The 19,298-nt window shown below is 41.1% G+C and overlaps 1 protein-coding gene across 1 annotated transcript; it reads left to right on the top strand.

Moving 5' to 3' along the window:
• Positions 1-147: 147 nt before the first annotated feature.
• On the top strand, positions 148-16,098 carry mfsd14ba (major facilitator superfamily domain containing 14Ba). The gene is made up of 12 exons (XM_037118030.1): positions 148-446; positions 5,616-5,714; positions 6,631-6,693; positions 7,252-7,379; positions 7,863-7,977; positions 11,681-11,899; positions 12,267-12,380; positions 12,670-12,741; positions 13,210-13,322; positions 13,631-13,728; positions 13,977-14,140; positions 14,483-16,098. The coding sequence occupies exons 1-12, from the start codon at positions 372-374 to the stop codon at positions 14,753-14,755; spliced, it is 1,533 nt and encodes a 510-aa protein (XP_036973925.1). The 5' UTR covers positions 148-371; the 3' UTR covers positions 14,756-16,098.
• Positions 16,099-19,298: the final 3,200 nt, after the last annotated feature.

Raw genomic sequence — 19,298 nt, 5'->3', positions numbered from 1 at the left:
TACCATGGGTGATAGGCTGAGTAAAAGCAACAATTCTGTGAGGACTGGGTAGTGGGATATTTGAGTACTACCAAAATGTATAAATTAAGCTTTTAATCTGAAAAAAAAAAGCTCAACCAAAAACCGGAAACCGTCTCCTGGTTTTGTCCAAGTGACAGTGTGAATGTACCAGCGAGCTGCGGACTGTCGGACTGACCTGACGACAGATTTAACGGGAGACACTGTGGCAACACGGTTCATATTGTTATCCTCATCATTTCCCTCGGTTTAGCCTCTTCGAGGCTCAGTAAGGAGGAATCCTGGAAGCACCCGAAGAACCGCGGATATCTACGCGGCATGGATGCTTCGTGACCCGCGGCAGGTGTGAAGAGATGCCGGGAGAGCCGCCGGCGGGCACCGGCCGGGTGGTGCTGGTGAAGAAGATCGTCATGAAGGACGGAGCTGCGGTTGGTGGCTGACCCGCCATTTTATTCATATTTCATTATTAATTTATCAACCTGTACGGTTGTTTATCCTGCATCATCTCATGAGATTTCATCTCGTTTTTAAACTGTAGGCTGCACAGGCTGCTGTGTTAAACTCGCAGGCCTACAGCTGGCATAAGCTTTGCAGTGAGAGTGTGACATAAATCATATTGAAACCTATGACGTAGGACTCTTTTATAAATTAGGTTCTGCGTTAAAACAGCGGCTGTTTATGTATATGTATATATTTTTAGCATAAATAATCTTAAATAGGGTCACTTGTTATATCGAAATGCTTCAGTTTTCTTTATGGACCATTATATCCAGGTGACGTGTTTACGTCACTGTAATAGACTTGATAAAACAGACACATGATAAAATGAATGAATGAGTTCGATGAAAACCAGCCGAACAGAGCAGGTCTGGTCCAAAATGGCTGTTGTTGTCGGATGGAGATGGAGCGGATTTAATGTGGCTCGCAGACAGCTCGGCTTAGTGTGAGGATGATGTGGTTAGGATGGATCCATTATCTCTTACGTAACAGCTCTCTGCCTGCAACACACTGAGGCCAGGCACCCACTGCAGATCCAGCACTCCACATCCTCCCTCCATGGCTGCAACAGCGTCCATTTTAACAAGCTTCTTGACAGTCACAGACATTTTTATTATCTTAACAAAATCAAGAACAGCGGCGTAGTTTTTAATTCACTTTCCTTTCAATATAAAATGTCAAGGACACTGAAATATGCTTTTAAAATGATCCTTATGTCGAATGTGGAAGCATCAAGCAAAAACATCTGTTTGTCTGCTTCCAGATTCTTCACATGGAGGATTTTGCTGCTTCTCTCACTGTGATGTTATTTGAATTGAAATATCTTTGGGTTCAGATCTTGGTCAGTCCAAACAAAACATTTGAAGACATCAGGGATATGGGAAACGGTGACGAGCATCATGTACATTTAATTGATCGAAATACAATACATTATCTCACAATATGATTAACAACTACGTTGATAAGGTTGTTCGCAGCCATACAGAGAGCACAAAGAAAGATAGATGAAGACTAAAGACTCAAGAAATCATCATCAGTGATACTGATGTAATTTACTTGTCAGATATATTGGACTAACGTCACAAACACATAATGATCCAGATTCCATAGTCTTATGAATGTCTGCCAATTTACCATTGCACTCTTATTTATCTGCTTATTTTCTTATCACTCTTACCAAATCATATTAAAAGAAGTATATCGCTGACACTAGATTTGTTCAGGTTTTTAAAAGCATTTAAGGAGTTGCCATAGCAATTTCCTCGTCTAGATCTGGTCATGAAGTCTACTTAATGTAGATCAGGCGTCTGCATTGTTTTTCAAGCCAAGGACCTAATAGAGAGACGGAGCAGGAACCGCTTTCTACATTGTATTGTACCAATGCATTAATAATACAGATAACTGGCCATTATGTTGTAATAATCCTTAGTTAGCAGCATAGATACCACAAAGTGATTTAGTATATGGTGTGGTTATACATACTGTTGGATTTGTGTTAACATTGTAACCCCCGCAGTACACCTGAGGAGCCTCTAGGGGTAATGGACCCCTTGTTGAAGACACAAGAAATTAGGGGTGTCCTGATCCGATCTGCAGGATCAGGATTGGGATGATATGTGCATTTTTCCAGTGATCAGGGATCTGCAATTTTGAAAGTGGATTAGGGCTGTAATGACACACGTATCAAAACCGAAATCGCGACACTCAGCTGGAGTAAAGATGAACCTCTGTGTAATTCACACAGAAGGCCGGCGCTGTTGCTCCTAAAGAGACGTGAAGGTACACGTCATGATGATGACTTCTGTGTGTTTTCAAGGTGTTTCTCCGGTGTCCCCCTGCCAATCTATAAGTTATAATCATATGGATGCTGTTTTAATGTGTCATGATTGAGATCCTGACCCACCAACCATCCTGGAAAGTGTCGGCAAGTTATGTTTTTTGCTCTAAATTACATAATTACATAATCGACGACGAGGAGCTGGTAGAATGGGCGGGAGGACAGACAGGAGGACAGACAGGAGGACAGACGCTTCTCCACGTACAGCTGTGGTATTTTTTTCCTTGTTGCCAAAGACAGTTACAGTCACTACGTCACCTTCATTTGATTCTGTAATGTTGCTTTGTAGGACATTTCTCTATATCAAGTTGAGTGAGGGACCTGTGCAGTTAACAGACCTTCAGTTAGAAACACCCTCCATATGCGCATCCATTCACACTTGTTCAGTTTGCCAGTACTGCGCCTGTGATATTATAAGAGTTTTTGAATCCCTGGTGTGCCCTATCATCTCGGCATAATATTATATTGACCCCACTTTCGAGTTTCAACGTGTCGGTATGCGCACTAGTTTGGTGGGTCTCATACAGCAGAGCATGTAAAACGGGCAACCGAGGAGATGCTGAACGTGTGAAACAGACAAGCAACGCGTCCACATCACACACACTTCAGCTGGCTGTACATGAGGGTCTGCTGTCACAGTGCAGCGTCACATACTCACCTGCTAACACAAGGAAGGTGGGGGCCAATGTTGGAATAGCATATGCAGAATAAGAAAGAGCCAGATGAAAATATATTCTTGGTTTGAACAAAATAAAAAAAACCTATTAAGGAGCAGCTTGGATGCAGGTACTTTCTGAAAATTATATTAGTTAAGGCTAAGTATCGGATCAGGACCCGGTATCTGCAGATACTAAATGTTAAAGGACTAGGATCGGGATTGGGGTAAAAAAAAACAAAAAAACAGTTGGAACATCCCTACTGGAAATAAATGTCTTTGAAATACATTGAAATGGAAGTCTAAGTGCTGTAATGTAGTCAGCTGGACTTGTTTCAGTTTGTTGAAGACATTTCACGTCTCATCCAAGAGCCTTCTTTAGTTCTAACTGACTGGAGGGGAGTTGCAGGTTTTTAAAATCCGTGGGCGTGTCATTCAGAATCGTTAAGGACATGTGTGAGCTCTGAGTTTAAGATTGGTTACAGTATCTAGTGGGTTGTTGGTCCAAACGCCCTTCATGTAGGTTGCTAAAGGCAGGAACACACCGGCCCAACCGGTGGACGTCTGAAGCCTTTGGAGAGCCTTGGACGAGGTCGGCAACAAATTTGTTTGGTGTGTTCGGCTACGTTGGAAGCTTTCGGAGCTGTTTGGACGTTGTCTGCTCAGACTCAAGGCAGTTGGATGTCTGGGCGGTGTGTGGGGGCCTTAAGGCTAGGTGAGCCCAGGTGTGAATGGTTGTTAAGCTGTCTGGGGAGATAACTCAGTACAGTATTGTAGGTGGGTGATAAGTAATGTCTAAGGCCACCTCCTCTGTTCAAAGATGGTCGTTCCAGTTTGACTTAGATCGATTCTTTTACTCCTCCGTCTTCTCTGGACAAGATGTTTATCTTGCTGTCTTCAATGGAATTATTTTTCTCCTTCAGATGTAAATGGCCAGCAGAGTCTTGACCTGAGGAGTTGGCCCTCCTGTTTTGTGTCATTCCTTACATGAGTGAACAAAGAGAGATCCAGCCTCTCAATTGGGGAGACAAAACAGCCTCTCCATAAACAAATGCAGTACTGAGTTCCTCCCCCAAGACAGCTTAAGCTGCTCCTCTATGTCTTTTGACGATTGTGTTGTCTGACAGTGGAACAGCCTGTAGTTTTCTGGCTGTTGCTTCATCAATCATAGTTGAAACCATATCAATAGTGGAAGGTAGTTTTTATTTCTCTGCTATTGTGTGCAGCTTTTTACACTGAGCAACTCAGTATGCTACATTGTAGGAGGTGAGTTGAGCATTTGAAGGCACAGATGCTGCTTTAGTAAAGCAACCCTGTGCTACGCTGAAGAAATCAACAGGCTTCTCTTTGTGTTTGGGATGTGATGGCTTCAAGTGATGTCTAAAGTTGCTTGGCTTAATACTGTCAGAAGCTAATGTTCTGAGACACACATCACACTGTGGTCACTCCTTCTTACCCACCATTGTACTGGTGAAGCTGAGGGCGAGATATGGCTCATCATATTACTATTATTATTATTATTATTATTATGAGTCTTTTTTACATTTCAGGTATCAGAATTAGATCAAAACATACTGAGTGCATCTGTGCTAAATAATTTATCCTGAAAATAATTGCTAATCCAGTCGTGAAATGGCTTTAAATGCTTGCTACTGAGAGACCGAAGACTGCTGAGTTTCCTTAACATTTCTTATGTATGCATCACACACCACATAGCAGGCATCTTGACCAATGTTTGGACTAACTTACTCACAGTGGGCCAGGGTACATGTCAAGTTTCTACACATGGACATACAGTATTTTAGGTACTTCATCATTATAAAGTAGAAAGACAAGGATATTTAAAATAAATGTAACTTGTACCCTGGCTCAAAGGTTTCATGGCAATCCATCCAATAGTTGTTATTTTGATATACATTTTGTTCTAAGCCTTTTGGCCAACAGACCAGCATTGCTGTCCTCAGACCCACACTGCTCTTAGAGTCTAAAGTCACATCTTCAAATGTCCTGTTTTTTATGACTGACAGTCAAAAATTCAAAGATATTCAACATTGGAGAAGCTGGAACCAGAGAATGTTTGGTAATTTCGCTTAAAAAAATGACTGAAGCGTAAATTGATTATTAAAACGTTCAAGTATCTATTGCAGCAGTAGCACAAACCATAACAGGTCACTGCTTACTTTGTTATAGATGGGATATATTTACGACAAGTCCTTTAAAATCTGACCAGGACTGTGTTAACAAATTTCAGTAGTATGTCATCGTATTGTTTGATAAATTGAACCAAAAATAAAGTAAAACATGAAACTTGATAATACAGGAGAGCAGCAAAGACTACCTCATTATTTAAGCAGTCCACATCTGTGTTAAATGAACCTGTTATCATTCAAGCTAAACATAGAAAATAGTCCATATCACCACCTCAATTCTGTGAATCTGTGTCAGTCGGCTGACCATCATTTCATGTGTGGTGATCCAGTTTAACACTTGCTCTATTCTAATCACCCAAAATGCTTAACTGTGATAGAAAGTGAGCCTCTATTGCTCAGATTAGATGCCTTTGATTGAAAATGCTAATTTGTGTGTGTGTGTGTGTTTGTATTCCAGCTCCAGCAGGGCATCGGCAGGCCCAGTGTGTATCATGCTGTGGTGGTGATCTTCCTGGAGTTCTTTGCCTGGGGATTACTCACTACGCCTATGCTCACTGTGAGTAATACTGGAGATGATGGTCACATGTTTACATCAACATCTGAGCAGCTGATGAGGTCCATACTGAGCAATGCTGGCTAAGGATCAGCACCCATGGAGGAATAACCCCTAATATGATTAATACGATTTGAGAAGCAATATTGTAGATTTGTCATCTCATGTTGGCGGCTTCATTCTAAAGACTTGTCACTCACTGTGACAGCTCTAGTGTCCAATTTGATTTAAGTCTGGTTTTCTGCATATAACAGAACATTCACACTGATTGTTTGGTCCAGTTTTGGTTTTGCTGATCAGATATTTGATGATAATTGGTATTCTGTTATATTTGGACAGAGTTCTTGTGAAAGTCCTCAGGTGTTTGATAAATCACACATCCAGTCACTTTATTACTATAATTATTATGTATGTATTATTCTGGTCTCTGTCTATATTGTTAATTACAAAAGCATTTCATTGACTTCTTTCAGAGAACATCCAGTAAAGGAAAAAAAAGGAAACATTCTGCGTGGTAGCCTTGTAATGTGATGGCTCAGCCCCCAAGACATATTCCCCAAAAAAGATTGTGGAAATCAAAGTATTACATAATGTCTCTGGCAGTCATCCAGAGTTCAAAGAACAGAGTTACAAAGTTACTGAGATGGATGACTAAAACACATCCAGTGTAGACAGGGTTTGTTTTGTACAGTATTTGTGCCAAAACTCAGGACATCAATATTGAAAGATTTCAAACATATACTTCTTTGAGCTTGTGTCTTGTAAATGGCAAAAAAGCAACCAGTTTTAAATTTTAAATCTCTTCATATCTTGCTCCTTCATGGTGTAAGTACACAAATAGCCTCCAAGAGACAAACAGACAGAAACTGTGAAATCTGTGCTGGTTTTAGAAATGTTGGTGTTGTGCCTCTCTTCGTAGGTTTTACATGAAACCTTTCCCCAGCACACCTTTCTGATGAATGGACTCATTCAGGGCGTGAAGGTAAGAACTGTAGATAGATTTAATGTGTATTCATTTTGTGGTTTTGTTTTTTATTGTATCTGGTGAGATCGAAAGAGATTTTACAGCCTTGGATGGTCAATAAATTTCTATTTTATTCTAATATTCTCTGTTAAATCTCCAGTGAGTCAGAATTGCAGCTCCAAAAAGTGTGAAACACAAGAGACAAATAAAAGAGAATATCACCATGTTTTATGTGGATTTAAGTGCTGATGGTAAATATAGCCAGATGAAACAATAAATTCCTCAGTGGATGCAATTTTGACTGAGAAAGCGGATTCCTCCTACTGTGGAGCTTTCTAAATATAGGAAAATATATATATGCGATCAGAGCACATATATAGTGGAATATATTAAAATTTACCATCAACACTGATTAGATAGCCAAATAAAATGTGGAAATTATCCTTTTAAACTTTGCTCCTGTATTGTTCAGGCTTAAAAACACTTCTGTCAGAGCAGAAATGTATTTTAGATTTCAGTCAAGTCAATTAGAGAGGGTTGTTTATGTTGACGCTGACTCTGCCTCTTCATGTCAAGGGTCTGCTGTCATTCATGTCTGCCCCTCTGATCGGTGCGTTGTCGGATGTGTGGGGGAGGCGATCCTTCCTGTTGGTCACTGTCTTCTTTACCTGTGCCCCAATCCCTCTGATGAGGCTCAGCCCCTGGTAAGAGTCATCGCTCTCTATTGGCACGATAATGTTAATTTCACACAGAGACCTACAGATACAGAGTAGTGAAGTCAAGAGAGTCACCTGAAGAACCTCATCACAGGGTTATGATATGGTCATTAATTGGGATGGACGTTTAGCATAGTCAGTACATTACAAAACAACAAAGAGAAATTTCCAGTTTCAGTATTGCCAAAAGCACAAGGACACCTTAACAATACATTTATATATGATACTTGAACAGCCTCTACTCTCTTGAAAAGGGAGTCCACAAGACTTTAGAACCTTGCTGCAGGGATTTGCTCCCATTCAGCCACCAGAGCATCCGTGTGTTTAGAGTAATGCTGGATGTAGAGACTCGGTTGCACAGTGATTATAATGAACAAATGGAACACAAGCTATTTGATCCATGAAATTTCTGTCTATCTGCCTGAAAGTGACACTGTTAAGAGTTTGTTCTCTCACCTGCTCATCTCGCAGGTGGTATTTTGCCATGATCTCCATGTCTGGAGCTTTCTCTGTCACCTTCTCAGTCATCTTCGCCTATGTTGCTGATGTAACAGATGAAAGAGAAAGGAGCACAGCGTATGGTCTGGTAAGGGCTCCTGCTTGACGTGTTTTCAAGATTGTAAGAATGCAAACAAAATATGTACGTCGTGTTTATATATCAGAGGTGTGGAAATCTCTATTATAAGATGTGTTGTGATGTGGACGTCAAAGAGTCTACATCGATGCAGAGACAGAGCCTGCAGCTTATGCTGATTGTTAACTGTCCAGCCTCAGCAGGACTACAAAGTTAAGTTGTGACTAAGTATTTTTCAAACGGGCACATTGGGGCACATGTCGGATTTTCATACTTGATGGGACGCACACACTGGATGAGACTCACTCTTAGCGGGACTTCTGCCTTACAGCAATTACTAATCACGTTAGCATTTTTCACCTGAAAATGCCATAAATAATAACTTAGATAGACTTTATTGTCATTCAGTGTGCAACAAGTGAACACAGAACGAAATTTCGTTTCAGGCACTCAGCATAGATAACAATATGAAAGTATATCAAAAAAATACCATTATAAGAATAATGAATATCAAAAACAGAAACACACTGAAAGTGTAAATTATTGAAAGTGATATTGTTGAGTTAGGTAGTGCAAATATTTTGAGTGAACAAGGTGTCCACAACCAACGAAAATTGTCACTTGGGTGGAAAAGCTGTTACAGAGCCTTGTGGTCTTGTACCACATGATGTCTATGGTGAGGGTAGGAGGAGTCTCTGATAATATTCCCAGCTCGGGACATGCAGCACTTGGTAGCCATGTCCTGTTCTCACCACTCTCACATTCCTCCAGTCAGAGGCTTTGCAGCTTCCACACCACATGGAGAAGCAGCTGGTCAGGATGCTCTCTATGGAGCTCCTGTAGAATGCAGTGAGGATGGGCGGGGGCAGGAGGGCTCTGCTCATCCTTCACAGGAAGTACAGAAGCTACTGTGCCTTCTTGACCAGTGCTGCAGTGTTCACAGACCAGGTGAGGTTGTCTGTGATGTGCACCCCCAGCAACTTGGTACTGCTGACCACCTTCACAGCCATGTTGTTGATGAGAAGTGGAGCATGGCTGGGCTGCTTCTTCCTGAAGTCAACAATGATCTCTTTGGTTTTGTCCACATTCAGGATCAAGTTATTTTTGCTACACCAGGCCACCAGCTGCTCCACCTCCTCCCTGTAAGCCAGGTCATGGTCATCTCTGATGAGGCCCACCACTGTTGTTTTGTCCATAAACTTCACAATGTGTTTGGTAGTAGCTCTTGGGATGCAGTCGTGAGTCATCAGAGAGAACAGCAGGGGGCTCAGGACACAGCCCTGAGGGGGCCTGTGCGGAGGGTGATGACACTGGAGGTATTCTGACTGACCCGGAAGTCTAGCAGCTAGTTGCACAGGGGGGTGCTGAAACCCAGGGGCCCCAGTTTGTCTACCAGATGCTGTGGAGTGATGGTATTAAACGCTGAACTGAAGTCCAGGAACAGCATCCGAACATGAGTTTTCTTCTCCTCCAGGTGTGCAAGGCTCAAGTAAAGAGCGGTGGAGATGGAATCTTCAGTTTAATGGTTTGGCTGGTAGACAAACTGGAAGGGGTCAAACGTGGCAGGGAGCCTGAGGTGATGGGCTCCTTTACCAGCTTTCAAGGCACTTCATCATAATAGGAGTTAATGCAATGGACCGGTCGTCATTGAGTGATGTGATTTGAGGTTTCTTTGGCACTGGAATGATGGTGGAAGTTTTGAAACATGATGTGACTTTGGCTTGATCCAGTAAGGTGTTAAAAATGTCTGTTAGAACACAAGCCAGCTGATCTGCACATTTCCTGATCACCCACCTAGGTATGTTGTCAGGGCCTGGAGCCTTCCGTGAGTTGACTCCTCAGAGACCTTCGCACCTCAGCTTTGTCAAGACAGAGTGCCCTTTCATATTTGTGGGGAACAGTTTTCACATCAGGAGTGTTGTTCCGTGCCTCAGACCTTTGAAGAAGAAAAAGAAGTTATTTAGTTCATTTAGCAAGTCCATGTCATTGTCAAATGCAGGAGGGGCAATCCTACAGTTGGTGATAGTCTGTATGCCTCGCCACATATCCCTGGTGTTAGCGGGATCACGGAAAAAGTCTAGGATTTTGCGCTTTGCTCGTCTGATGGCACGGTTCAAGATGACTCTTGCTGTTCTCAGTATCATCTCATCACCAGACTTGAAGGTGAGTTCCGTGCCTTTGGCATTTTGCGTTCTTCATCGGTCATCCAGGGTTTCTGGTTGGCCAAGGTGGTGATGGATTTTCTTGCTCCGTGCATTTGCTGATGTAGGCTGAAACAGACATGACATACTCATCTATATTGATGTGATTGTTGTAAGTGGCAGCTGCTTTGAACATATCCCAGTCAGTGCTCTCTAAACAGTCCTGTAGTGCCTCCATAGCCCCCTCACACCACACCCTCACTTGCCTCACTGCAGGTTTTCCTCTTTTCCTCTGACCAGCAGGGCCTTATTTGCTGGAATTAGCATAATAGATAGATGGTATGAAGAGCCAAGATGGGGGCTGCTCTGAATGCATCTTTCATGGTTGTGTTAGCCATGTCTAATGTATTTATTCCCCAAGTTGCACAATCCACATGCTGGTGGAAATGTGGGAGAACTGACTTCATGTTGGCCTGTTTGAAATCCTCAGCGACAATGAAAAAGCCCTCAGTGTGAGTAGATTGCAACTCATCGATAGTCCGGTACAGAACTTTGATGGCCTCTTAAAGCGTCAGCACTGGGGTCACATACACAGCAATGATGGAAACTAAGGTAAACTCCCTGGGCAAATAGAATGGTCTGCAGTTTACATTCAGAAGCTCAGTGTCGGTGAGCGATGGCCTGAGACAAACTTAACATTTCTACACAAGTTGTTGTTGATGTAAATACACAGACCTCCCCCTCGGGATTTACCACTGAGTGCACAGCTCCTGTCAGCATGAAATGTGTTCAGTCCCTTGAAGCTGACAGCATTGTCTGGGATTGATGAGTTTAGCCATGTCTCTGTCAGAATTATCGCACAACAGTTCCTCATCACTCGTTCACTTGTTAATTCCAGCTGCAGATCATCTATTTTGTTCTCCATGGAACGAACATTTTAGAGGAAGATTGATGGAAGTGGCATTGATGTAGCCTCTTATGGTGTATTAGCTTTTAGATATATTAGCTTGTAGCTTAGCTGTAAGTCCTCCGCAACAGCCGCGCTTCTGCCTTTAGTCACACCGCCTCTGCTTGCTCCTCTGTCAGCATGTGATGCTAGGAGCGTCCATAGCAACTGGGTCTTGTCGGCGTAGCATAAACACTCCTGAGAGGTCATGTCTTTGAAGCTGAAGTCACCGGATGATCATAATTCCAGCAAGAGATGGTGATCATATATTAATTTGGTTTGATTTTTGACAGTTTTTGGCATCCCAGGCAGATTTTATCATTTTGTCAGATAAATATACACTGTTTTCATTTACTTGAACTAATTGAATAAAAGAAGCAGCTGAAAGTCATTCAAAGAGAGGCGTGTGCATCAGAATATGATGGCTAAGCAATCAAAGGATTAGATAGATAACTGTCAGCAATAGAGTAATAAAATAAAATAATTTACAAAAAAGATATTTTTTAGTTATATTAAATGTAGCATTTCTGTATTCAAATGTCTTCACTTCATGTCTTTAACAAGTGAAGTGCAGCCTTTAATGAGTTTTGGATGCTTTACCATCAGTCTTCTCCTTTCCTCCTCCCAGGTGTCAGCTACTTTTGCAGCCAGCCTGGTGACGAGTCCAGCCATCGGGGCGTACTTGTCTGCCTGGTACGGAGACAACCTGGTGGTTCTGGTGGCCACGCTGATCGCTCTGGCTGACATCTGCTTCATCCTGCTGGCTGTGCCTGAGTCTCTGCCGGATAAAATGAGGCTCAACACCTGGGGGGCGCCTATCTCCTGGGAGCAGGCCGACCCCTTTGCTGTCAGTTACCAATAATTTATAATACACTATATATGTTTGTTTGATTGAATATTAAACACATAGCAGGTTGATTAGTTTTGTAGTTGTATGAAGTCTTTTCTTGATGATTTGATTGTCTTTGATTTTGCATAAAGTGGTGATGTGGGTAAAGAATCCTCAATGTTCCTCCATACAGTAACCAAATGATTGCAGTGTGTATGGAGGCCATGTTATACTATGATAATGATACAGTAAAATAAGATACAGATACAAATCTTGACAGCTTGACCCTTGAGTCTTAGGCATTAATAGCATTAGATGAATAATTACTGATCATCTAACAGTGCCAGTATTATATTTTCTCTTTATGTTTCTCTGTATTCTTCAGTCTCTGAGGAAGGTGGGTCAGGACTCGACAGTCTTGTTGATCTGTATCACCGTGTTCTTGTCTTACCTGCCAGAGGCTGGACAGTACTCAAGCTTCTTCCTCTACCTGAGACAGGTGAGACAAACTGCTGCCTGATGCAGGGTTTTCCTATAAATACTGTTTCCAACTGTTACTGCCAACATTATTACTGCTGTTATTACTGCTACTGGTTTTTGAAAGCCACTCTGTGTAGGTTTTAAATGCTTATTGTTGGCACCTCCATTGGTTCCAAAGATGGACGCGTTTATTTACATGAGCTGCTTGAACCGTAGAGCTTTGTTTTGATTTTGGCAAAATCGTTATACCTTGTAAATACAATCTTGTTGCCAGCAACAATAGAAATAATTTCTGTCTGTCTCTACAGGTCATTAATTTTTCCTCCACGACCATTGCTGTTTTTATTGGAGTGGTGGGCATTCTGTCTATTGTAGCTCAGGTAACACACATACACACAACATTTGTACCCCGTTTACTCTCATGCCCAGTTTACACTCGTCATTTCAAGTGTCACACATGGTCATTAAACCAAGTCAGATTTAATACACCTTTGTTTGCACGTTTACAAATTTGATAGCATCGATCTTTACATAATACATATAAATCAGGGCCAGTTGCACTTCTGAATTCCAGTCTTTCTGAACCTGTTAGCTGTTGGCCAAAATCACAGATGAAGAATAGGTTCTACACTCTAACACTAAAGCTGTTAGAGAAGCAATTATAGTGTGTAATAGTATTAATAGACACACATAATCAAATATGCTTATAGTACAACGTGTACTTACCATCACTAATTCTTATTTTAACAATTAATGTAAATTAGTTATAAACATTCCTTATGTAAGTACAAGGTTAGAACAACAAAATGATTCATTCCTTTCCTCTCTCACCTTCCCTCTTGCCTCAGACGCTCATCCTCACCCTGCTGATGAGGACTCTGGGTAATAAAAACACCGTTCTGCTGGGTCTGGGTTTCCAGATTCTTCAGCTGGCCTGGTATGGCTTTGGGTCAGAACCATGGTGAGATCTTTGTGTGTGTGTGTTGTCTGTTATTGTGTAAGGCCACATGTATTCTGTTGGTGTAATGCTAAATGCTGAATGTCTAGGGCTGAAGCTGTACAATGCAGGAAAAAGTATAAGAGTAAAAAGGTACAAAATCAGTCCTTCCTGCTAACACAGTCATATTTGACTGCTTAGCTGATATAAGTTTTCACTAATTTTTCGCAGCATGAGTACTCAGACTGATGTCATATTGTCAGCACACTGTAAAACAGTATGGGTGCTAGAGTTCCAACTCATAACCTTGTGTTGGTGTGTGTGTGTTGTAGGATGATGTGGGCGGCCGGTGCTGTCGCTGCAATGTCCTCCATCACCTTCCCAGCTGTTTCTGCTCTGGTGTCACAATCTGCTGATCCTGACAAACAAGGTGACAAAGATAATCTCCTCTCCTCTCACATTGACTATAATCCTCTCGCCTCTCCCTTTCAACTCTCTCTTCTCTTCTTCCTCAGATCAATAGGTCAGTGTGTTATAGATGTTTTGGCTGAAAGTTGGTATTATTAAACCAGGCAGTGAAATCAATCCACTGCCAGCTAAATATATCAGCAGATACATATCTCACTGTGTTAGCAGTGATGATCAATAACATGACCCATTTGTGTCCTCCCCCTGCAGGTGTGGTCCAGGGGATGATAACAGGAATCAGAGGTCTCTGTAATGGCCTGGGTCCAGCTCTGTACGGATTTATCTTCTTCCTCTTCAACGTTGAGCTAAATACCATGGACCCCATCCAGGGAGACTTTAACATTGACCCCTTGCCTCTGCACAGTCCCACTGAGGTACAGTGCACATTCCTGTAAAACACTTTCATCATGAACCCTCATTTGTATGTTACTAAAATTAAAGATCTTACTGCAGTAAATTAATGGTGCGGAAGAGAAATCAATGAGTATCTTCAAAACTACTAACGACATGCAGTATTCTACAAATAACACTTTTAATGTAAAGCACAATGAACTTACTTTGGACTTTTTTTTTTACGTAGACGTGTCATGTATATTAAATTGCCTTGCAATGTTTACATCAGAAATTACAGCAATATTGGATATGCTTTAGTTGTGCTCCAGATGAAGGACACGAAAGTGACAGGAAACATTTTTCTTTGTAACTTTTTTTCTCAGCGAGGCCTCATTCCCGGCCCGCCCTTCCTGCTGGGGGCGTGTACCGTGGTCATTGCCTTCATTGTCGCTCTCTTCATCCCTGAGAAACCCTCCAGCTCCTCCTCTTCTCCGCAGCTGTCCCTGAGTGACAAGCCTCACCCAGACAGCAAAGCGTCGATGTCCTCACTGGCTGGCGTCCACATCAACACGCCCCTCCCAGGCAGCGATGAGGACACCCCTCCCACCGCCAGTGATGAGGACTTTGAGCCGCTGCTGCAGGACAGTATTGTCTGATGGACTTTTTGTATGAAAAACAAAGACCCAGTAACACATTTTCTTTGCCACAGGGTGGGACTAAGTGTGCTGTTATTGTCAGAAGATTGCTATTGACAGAAAGAAGCTCCCAAAGCATTGTTTCTTTGCCAGAAGGCAGTACCCACATATTGCTTCAGTGACCAGGAGCAGAGGGAGTAACGTCTTTTGAGTGATCAGTAAGGATATTTCTCTCACAATGGTGTGGAGCAAAAAGCTACAAATAAGATGTCATTGTTTGATCTTACAGAAGTGACAATGATTTGACTGACCCGGGGCCAACAAAGACGTGGAAACCATCATTAAGGAGGGACCAACTGTATATTTTTATGGAATGGGCATGCCCAGTTTTGGGATATGCGCATATAAAATCCCCTGAAAGGAGGGAGAAGTATTCCTAAGGTTTTAATTGAAGGATTATTGTTCATCTTTAAACTTGAAGTTGTTGATTGTTTTTGTGATAAACAAGAAAAGGTGTTTCTACCTTCAGCTGTTTCATTTCAAACTCTATTTTTAATGCTGTGATTATTTCTTATTGGTTATTGTACAAAAGAAACATGTCTGCAACATATTAAGAGCAGGCAAAACGTCAGTGAGAATTTATACTCTGTTTTAAAAACATTTTGTTACAGTTGTTTTTCTTTTTTGGCAGTGTTAAGGTTTTTTTATTCTTTCAAGTGTACAGTATCTTACCTGATATGAGCTATTGATTGATAACAAGGTAAAAATATTATGAGCTGAGAGATGAGTCAGCCACCTGAAATCCAAGGTGTCAAAATATCAGTTTTAAAAGCCGTTTTTGTCATTATCATGGCCAGGGTTCTATTTTTAATTTCCATCATCCAGAGCAAGAAAGACGGGAATTATTTAGGCAATGTTTTCATTGGGGGCTGAAAAAATATAACATTTCTTGTGTGAAGAATATTTGAGAACCAAAGAATCTTGAATGGTTCTGAAATTGAATAAAATAACCAAACACCTCACTTGATAGTTTTAACTTTTAATTTCACAAGTCAGTGTACCCGTATGTGACTCTACCTCAGATTAGCGTGCATTTAAATCACACTCAACCTGGATTTACCTATCGTCTGTCACATTTATTTTATTTGCTATCTCAAAGTCACTTTATGAAATTGCTGCTGGCTGCTGGCAGTGGGAAAACCTCACAGCTGCAACTATGGTATTTAACACATTTTATCTCAGGATTGCGTTAATTACCAATTTTTCTGTGTGCAGTGTATCCATATGGTGGTAACTGAACAATGGGTGGCAGTGTCATTCATTTTTGGACTATTTAATCACAAAATAAAGATCCAGGTAACATATGGATTCTCAAAATGACAGTGTTACTCTTAGTTCACCAGTACACTTTTTAAATGTCACCAAATGTAGCTTGCCCTTCACATCCTTCAGTATTGCAGTGACAAACTTGGAGAAACCCCGAATTTTTATGTTTTTTTTACATAAACGTTTAACAAAATAGTCAGCTCTCTATGGTGTCATGCTCGCATCTAAGTGCCCCTTCAGAGTATAGGCCTTGAAGTGCCATTAGTTGGCAGCATGATACCGTGAAGATGCTTCAAAGGATAATGCTTCTGACTCCAGTTGCCCAGGGTCAGAGTGCCTTATATTCCAAGATGCACTGACCCAGAGGAAACAAATTGGAAAAGAGATCTCAGTAGTGTCTCATTCATTTTTCCTGGACAACTATGAGATCTATGTGAGACTAAAGTGACGCTGTGGCTGATTTCAATCTCAACTTGGGCTCCCTGTAAGTTTCAAAGGAAATCTCAAGCTCTCAATGAAGTTTCAGAATGTCTCCCCAGTGCTGGAAAGGAGCAAGGTTTAAGTGCTAAAGTCTTAAGTCTCACCTATTGATCCTAAGGAATTTTAGGAGAAACAAATGAGAAATGTTTGAGACCAGCAAAGACTAGAACGAGACTGAAATGAGAACTCTCATTGAGCTCCTTTATGGCTCCATAGCCATAAAGGAGCAAGCTTTAAGTGTTTCCTCTGGGGAATGCTTGCACCCCAGTTTACTTTCAAAATTTCAAGTCAACTGTGAGATCAGCTGGCCATCAACATCTTTGCTAACATGCCTTCAATGTATGATTTTTAAACACACAGAGGTTAACTGTAAAGTTATTTGTTTGACTTTTAGGCAAACACGTTGCAGATATGCGGCTTTTCCCTAACAGCAGATATATTCTGTGAATGAACTTATACTTGAAGCATCAGAAAGAGATTTAACAAAGACTTTAGATAATATTTAGGAAAAAATGCTGAAGAGTTTAGCAGTATATAACTGGCAGAGTGTACATAGTTTGCTTAATGACCTTAAAAATGTAGATGTACATGTGACTGGTTTCAAGATCCATTTATCATTTTACGAATGGGGTGTATAACAAAATTATGTTTTGTATTCTCTATATACTACTCACAAAAACAGAAATTATATCAGATGGATTAACAAATAATAAATCAAAACATATTAATTATTTTTTTAATGTTGAAGGAAAGAAGCTGCTGCATAGTCTTGGTGGTACAGCAGTGGATACTACTCTATTGCTCGTCAGATAGTGGATATTGTGTTAAATGCTGAGGTGACATCAACAGCATACTGGTGGAGGTCAATGGATTTGGCATCCTCTGTTGGTTCTGGATGCAAACTGGTGAGGGTCCAGGCTGGTTAGGATGTTATTTTTGATGTGCTGGAGAAACAGTTTTTTAAAGCACATCATCAGAATTTGGATGAGTGCTAAAGGGTGGTTTCCATTAAGAGATAGTCAACATTTTAGGTACAGGGATGACGGTGGGAGTCTTAAAGCAGATGGGAACAGTCAAGCATGTTGTTGCATGTTATCAGGCCCAACAGCTTAATTCATCTACTCTCAGAGTTACTCTGACGTCCACTGTTGACGCTGACAGTGGTTGGTCAAAAGGAGCAATAAATAAGTTAAGCTCATCTGGCGTGGTCCTCATACATGATGGAGGTGCCTCTGTGCATTGCTTTGGATTGCCTGCCACGAGGCTTTGGTGTTGTTGGTGTTGAGGTCTCTCTCCAGTCTCTGCTGTTCGTATATAATGCAAGTGAAGTGTGGGATAGACTTGGTTATTGAGGTTGATATGAAGGACTTCATTTTAGTTTTCAGCCCCTTGTAGTTCAGTGGAACGAGGTCTGGGTTGGAGGTTCAATTCCCCCTGTGCAGATTATTAATCATTCTGCTTTGTTTTTTTGTATTCATTCAGATTAGACTATGAAACGGAAAACAGTTCCTCCCTAGATTAGATCTTGTACAAGTTTGAACTGATCTGCATTTCAATGATTTCTCCAATTGATCCCATCCATTTTAAATAAAGAATTAATTAAGTTGTATTTAATATACCATTCTTGTTTAAGACTGAATGCCTTTTCACAAGTAAAACGTTTTCTTTTGAAAAACCCAAATCACTTCATTTAGACCTCTGAAAACCAGGATGAGTGATAATCCAGGTTTGTGTAGTCATGATACCCTGTATTGTCTGTATGAGGTTTGGTTTATTACAAAACCCAGGTCATAAGTAGGATATTAGTCTGAATGTAAACACTCAGAGGTATTTGATGGACAACTGCACCCACTCAACAGTGAAACTGACTCATCAGTGTAAATAAACATGGACTGGACGTCTGTACATGTGAAGAAATGAAATGTACATGGGATTCACTGTAAATACATTTTGTCTATTGTCTTGTCTGAAAGTGTACTGGCCAGTTTTTGGTTATTGGAAATTAAAACAAAACACCAAAACTTGGCTCTATATAATGGTTGTTATTCCCCTGAGTACCAAAAAATGTCCTTTTAACCATATTTCAACACTATGTTTCATTACATACTAAAAAGTCATTCTATTTTTCATCTCATTGTACTGTATGTTCTTTGATTAGGGCATGAGGATGTCACTGTGGAAAAATAACATTATTGCATTATTGACTGTACACATTCAACCCTATCCTCTTATTCAGGCAAAAAAGGTTACACGAATACAACACTGTGTCAGTATTTGTCTGAATTACAGTATCACACAAAAGTGATTACACTCCTCACATTTCTATATTGTATCTTTTCATGGGACAACACTGAAGAAATGACACGATACAATGTAAAATAGTCTGTGTATTGAGTTATTTTGAAGGGGCAGTAAATTTACATTGTTATACAAGCTGTACACAGTCATTAATGTCTGAACCGCTGGCAACAAAAGTGAGTTCCAAAGTGTGCCCAAAGTGTCAATATTTTGTGTGGCCACCAATATTTTCCAGCACTGCCTTAACCCTCTTGGGCATGGAGTTCACCAGAGCTTCACAGGTTGCCACTGGAATCCTCTTCAACTCCTCCATGACGACATCACTGAGCTGGTGGATGTTAGAGACCTTGCGCTCCTCCACCTTCCATTTGAGGATGCCCCACAGATGCTCAATAGGGTTTATGTCTGGAGACATGCTTGGCCAGTCCATTACCTTTAGCCTCAGCTTCTTTAGCAAGGC

The sequence above is a fragment of the Acanthopagrus latus genome, chromosome 12, assembly GCF_904848185.1.
Source record: "Acanthopagrus latus isolate v.2019 chromosome 12, fAcaLat1.1, whole genome shotgun sequence".
NCBI lineage: Eukaryota > Metazoa > Chordata > Actinopteri > Spariformes > Sparidae > Acanthopagrus > Acanthopagrus latus.
The sequence above is the reverse complement of the archived record's forward strand: the minus strand, read 5'-3'. Positions and strand labels throughout refer to the sequence as shown.